This window comes from Octodon degus, unplaced genomic scaffold (assembly GCF_000260255.1).
Source record: "Octodon degus isolate 3935 unplaced genomic scaffold, OctDeg1.0 scaffold00031, whole genome shotgun sequence".
In the NCBI taxonomy this organism is placed as follows: Eukaryota; Metazoa; Chordata; class Mammalia; order Rodentia; family Octodontidae; genus Octodon; species Octodon degus.
Window position 1 is genome coordinate 7965555 of NW_004524607.1, and position 5980 is coordinate 7971534.

The window sequence follows — 5980 nt, forward strand, 5'->3', positions numbered from 1 at the left end:
CTTGGTGTCCAAGGGCACCCAACTACCCATATGCTCATCAGCACTTGTTAATTTTCCCACTTCTGCTTATTATAAGTATCCTTGTTACAGTCAAAGTGGAAGTTCATTTCTGTTTTGACTTGTATTTTATTAATAATGTTGAGGATGTTTTCACGTGTTTCCTTGCCATTTCTGTTTCTTCCTTCAGGAAATGCCTACTTAACTCTTTAATTGAGTTGTTTTACTTTTGTTGTTGAAGAGCAGTATTCCTTAAATGTTTTGATATTAAACTCTTATCAATTATATAATTCACAAATATTTTCTCCCATATGTCTTTTTACTCTCTTGAGAGTATCTTTTGATGTATAAAGATTTTAATTTCAATGAATCCAATTCATGTTTTTCATTGTTATCATGGGTAAGAAACTGACATTTAATGCAGTGTCCTCCAGATTTTCCCTTATGGCTTATTCTAACAGTTTTGTGATCTTGCCTCTTACAGTGCATCTTATATCCATGCTGAGTTATTTTTTGGGAGACTAATTTCAATATTTTTAAAAAGTGGTTATCTACTCTTGCTAGCTTTATGCAATGAAATGACTCCTTTCTTCTTACTATCTTGCATGCTTGTTGTGTATCAAATGATCATCAACGTGAAGATTTATTTGCGTGCTCTCAATTTGATTTTGTTGGTTATATCTATCTTCAAGCCACTGTCATGCCATTTTGATGACTGTAGCTTTGTAATAAGTTCTGCAACCAGCAAGTGGAATATATCAACTTTGTTCACATCTTTCAGGACTCTCTTGGCTCTTCTGAGTCTAAACAATTTATGTAAATTTTAGTCAAGCTTTCTTTTCTTTTTTCTTTTTTTTCATTTTGGCAAAGTCACAGAGATTTTGTCAAGAATTGTTTCAAGGGCAAGCCGCATAGCTCAGCAGATTAAAGTGCCTGCAAGCAGGCACAGGGGCTGGTGGTTCGATCCCCAGGCCTGTGGTGCTGGCCCTGACCCCAGGGCACGCTGAGATGGCAATTCTGACTGGGTGTGGTGGCATGTGCCTGTAATCCTAGCTCTTGGGAGCCTGTAAACAGGTGGATCACTACCAGTCCAAACCAGTAGTGAGACCCTGAACACCCTATACACCCTTCCCTAAAATACAAAAAAAAAAAAAAAATTGCTTTACTTGGACAGTATTATCATTAAAAATATTAGGTTTCCCCATCCATGAATACAAGATTTTATTCCATTTATTTATGTCCTATTTATGCTTCTATCAGAGTTCTTTTATTCTTTTAGTGTACATATTTTGTGTTCTTTTAGTCCAATTCTTAAATATGTTATTTTTTGATGCTGTAGCATATGAATTATTTTTCTAATTTACTTTTGCAGATATTTCATTGCTACCATATAGAAGTATAAGTGATGTTGCTTTTACATCTTGACCCTTCACTGAATTAGTTGTTAACAAATTTGTGTGTGTGTGTACATGTGTGTGTGTGTGTGTGTGTGTGCGCGCACGCACACACACATGCACGAGCATTTCCAGGGATTTTTTATACATAAAATTATATCATCTGTTAATAAAGAGATTTTTACTTTTCCTCTCTAAGCCATGTGCTTTTATTTCTTTAGTTGTCTAATTCCCCTGGTTAGAACCTCCAATGTCATATTAAGTAGAACTGACAAAGGCAAGGATCTCAGAGTATTTTTGATCTTGGAGAAAAAGCCTCAGTCCTCCATCACTGAATAGACTTAACTGCAGGATTTCAAATATAGCACTTATCACACTGAAGAGTCCCTATTTCTAGTTCATGGAATGTTCCCTGCCATTTAAGTGTGAAATTTTGCTGAAAGTTCTTTTCTGCTTTCCTTGAGATGATGTGTTTTTCTCCTTCCTGATATATGTGCGGCTGCATTGTGTTGATTGATTAGCGTAATTTAACACCTTGCATTCCAAGCATAAATATCATTCGTTCATGTTGTATAACCCTATGGACATACTTTTGAGTTGGGTTTGCTGGTATTTTGTTGAGCAATGGGGCATCAGCATTCATAAGGTATGTTGTTCTAGAGCTCTCGTAGCTTACTTTCTTTGGCTTTAGTAGTAGAATACTACTACTTCATGGCTGAATTAGAAATTATTCTCTCCTGTTTGACTTTTTCTTAGAAAGCTCAAAAATTAGTAGTATTGCTCATTTTACTGTTTAACATTACTTACTAATGAAGATATCGGGTTCTTTATTTTATTAGGTTTTTCATTACTGATTTAATGTCATTAAAGATTTTCTATTTCTTCATGAGTCAGTTTTGGTTGTTTATGGGTGCCAAGAAGTTTGTGTATTTCACTGAGCTTTTCCAGCTGGCTGACACGCTGTTGTTCACAGCATGCTTTTGTCATTCTTTTCATTTCTGTACAGTGGGTGGTGATGTCTTTTCTTTCACTTCTGGTTTCAGTGACTCACATCGGCTTGTTATTTTTTCTTTCAGTCAACCCAGCTCAGGGCTTCCTGTCCATGGCATGTGAGAAACTGGGCCAAAGCACACAAGATGTGAGCAGTGGGCAAGCAAACAGCTTACTCTTACATACAGCCTCTCCCCCAGCACCAGCATCACTGCCCGGGAGCCGCCTTCTGTCAGATCAACAAAGAAATGAAATGACGGTAGCAGCGAGACCTCAAACCTGACTGTGCTCACTTTTGTTGATCATTCTTACCTTGTCATTCCATTAAGTTTCCTTTCCCCTGAAGGTAACCACCTTCTTTCACCCAGTTTTGAAGTAACCTAAAATCCCAGTTCAAGCCAACTAGCTATACAACACATGTCTTACCAACTTGAACTTTTAATTGAGTGATCATACCTTGGTCTAGAAATGAGTCACATCTATAGATAAAGCTATACTTTCCTAGAATTTACCATGAATATATCATATTTTGATTCACCTTTTAATAGCTGGACAAAGTATACCCTAATTTAAGAGTCCTCAAACCCCAGACCACAGGCTGCTACTATTCTGTAGCCTGTTAGGAACCAAGGCCCACAAGAGAAAGTGACCAATGCGATAGATGATGCGACCAGCTTGAGGCCTAGGTTTGCAAACTCAGGGTGCCTCATGTCCCCTACTTTCTCCATCTCTGCAGGCTGACTGCAGCTGCCTCCACCTTGCTCCAGTCACCCTGAGTCTCCAGGCCAGTGGGATTCAAAAGATTGGCTTTGATCCTGTCATCATGGTGTGTCTGGCAGGAAATAAAATTTGATTCATAAGTAAGGGAAAGACTTGCTCTAGACTCAATCCCTGTGACAAGGGAAACAATAAAGGACACAGTGTGTGCCTCACAGTACCTACCTTACTGCTCCCCCATATCATCGCCAAATATTGTATTGATGTTCTCTGTCACCGAATAGTGATTAGTTGATCCATGGACAGCATTTTTCAAGATGCTTGTTCCAAATTGGGCTCGAATGGATTGTGGGGACAGGAGTTTTGCTTCTTCTGGATCTACTGGGCCCATCAATCGTCTCCAGTCTGTGATGGCATTCCATTTGCTCAGAACCATGATCAAAGATGGACCCCTGCAAGTGACAGTGCCTTGAGAAGACGTGTGCTATTTTCAGAGGTTCCAACTGCGTACGTTGTGATAGGCAGAATGCTGCAGGCCCATCCCAGGAGCTCCTCTCTCCCCTTTCTCCTAGCCCATGGGATTTTGTGCTTGTTTTGGCCATTTTTCCTTCTCCCAGTAGGTTTTTGTGTTAACTAAGTGCTGTAGATTAATTCTAGAGAACATTTGTCAATGGACTAATTTTTTTTTTTTTTGCTACTTTGGGGGCCACAGAGACATTGGCATGGGCCAGGGACTTGTGATTTTGTGGTCACTCTGTGCCATCTAGTCTCTTCAAGGATTGTCCTTAGGAATGGAAGTTGCCCAGACCACCATCATTCCAAGTCCTAGGAAGACTGTTTCCAGTGATGGCCAGTGTCAGAGTGCAAAGCCTGACACCTCAGCCTATTGCACACAGCCTTGGGGACCCATGCAGCAAGGCCAGCAGGAGCTGGCAGGCCTTCTGCCCCTGGACTTCTCCCTCTTCCCCCAGGGAAGATTCTTTATCCTCTCCCTTGTACTGTGCCCTGAATAAATGAACTTTAGCTGCTGTCTGAGTCCCAGGGAATGCAACCTACAAAAGATTGGAAAGTTAGTTTTGCTTTCCAAACCATCAGGTACAGTTACTCAAAACCCCTGAGATTCTGTGTTTTATTTCTATCTAATTTCTAATTGCTACTTGTATGTTGGGGATATTTTGTTTAAACTCTGAAATATAATCTTTCCTAGCTCACTGACAAAATGGTCAGGATCTATAAAAGAAAGATTTTTAAAAAGGTTTTAAACATGTGCATGTACATGTCAAGTTTTTTTAAAAATTCAAAATAAGGTGATGAAGGTATTTTCAAGTAATTATGACTTTCATCCAGGCATGGTTGTGCATGCCTGTAATCTGAGTACCCAGATTAAGTTTAAGTTGTAAACATTCACTGCTTGTTTTGATCATACTTTATGCATCTGTTATACATACTTTATGCATCTGTTATACATACTTTATACATACTTTATACATCTGACCAGCCTGGCCTACAAAGTAAGCTCAAGGTCAGTCTGAACTGTATAGCAAGACCATGTTTCAAAAAAAAAATAAAAACATTAATTGTGACTTCCATGGAAAAATAAGTCTGTGCAGCAGCAAACAAGAACACAGTCTGTCTGGGTCAGGATCCTGCCAAGGACTAGCTAAGTGACTGATGTGAAGACAGCACTTGGGACAAAGCATGGCCTACCTAAGTGTTCAGTAAATGTTTTCTGTCTTTATTTGTATATATATTTTTTACATTTATTCCTATCTTGCTAAGCTCCTAACACATGTATAACAGATGTATAAAGTATGATCAAAACATGCAGTGAATGTTTACAACTTAAAGATTTATTATAGTAATGACATTATGATAGCCCTAAAATCCTCTCTTGTACTTATATACATATACCCATTGCCCTTGCCACTTCCTAAAGCAGGAAGTGGCTATAGTCAATTCCCAGCCCCAAACCTCTGTCCTCATAGTCAAAGCAGAAATCATAAACACACTTTTTAGAGTTGTTATGAGGGTGAAATGATAGAAAGAGTAAGTAGGTCACCAGAAGACTCAGAGTTAAGTTGACATTTAATAGATACTAACTGTCCATCCTTCTGTAATGCCTGCAAAGGTATTTGCTGCCAGGAACAGATCTGTATGTGGAAGAAAGGAGTCCTGGCAATGCATATGTAACATTCATGTAACTATGCACAAGGTGTGATTGAAATATCTGGTGAATGTTTAGATGTTAAGTTATTACAGTAAAAGACACATTGCTACTATTCTTCCTCAAAATACATCACCTGGCTTCCAATACCCATTGTTCTTGCAGCTTGGAGAAGCAGTTCTGGATATACTGTTTTATGACTGTGCTTTAACAAATGTGATTAAAAAAATATGGTGAACCCTGCTGCTCACTGCTGTCCGATGAAGAGCCGGGCTTATAAAGAATTTGACAGTGTGTCTTTGTCTGCCTCATTCACCAGATCTGGCACCAGGCAACTTCTGGCTTTTCTGCAAAGTCCAAATGATCATGAAAGGTGTTTTAGATCAACTGTAGGATATCAAGGCAATTGTAACAGAGCAGCTAAAGGCACTCACAAAAGCGGGCTCACAGAACTGCTTCAGAAAGTGGCAAGAACAATGGGATATTCACATGGAAAGTGAAAGGGGGGAATTTAGGAGTAACATAGCATCTTTTCTTTTTTTGCATTCCTGTCAATTTATTCTTGCTGATAAGATTTTAGTTTCAAGCCTTTATTTTTAATTTCATTTCTGTTATTTTCTTTTATCCCATAATTTTATTGAGAAACAAATAGCAGTGAGACAGTTTCAAACCAAATTGGTAGGACAGTTTCAATAATTACAACATTGCATACATTCTC

General features: G+C 38.7%; 1 protein-coding gene across 1 annotated transcript in view; it reads right to left on the minus strand.

The window, feature by feature from the left end:
• Window positions 1–3324: 3324 nt before the first annotated feature.
• Window positions 3325–5980, minus strand: part of Nme8 (NME/NM23 family member 8) — a 44089-nt gene continuing 41433 nt past the window's right edge. Inside the window, exon 17 of the mRNA XM_023713369.1 lies at window positions 3325–3550. Coding sequence (XP_023569137.1) covers window positions 3325–3550 — 226 coding nt within the window. The remainder of the gene's footprint in view (window positions 3551–5980) is intronic.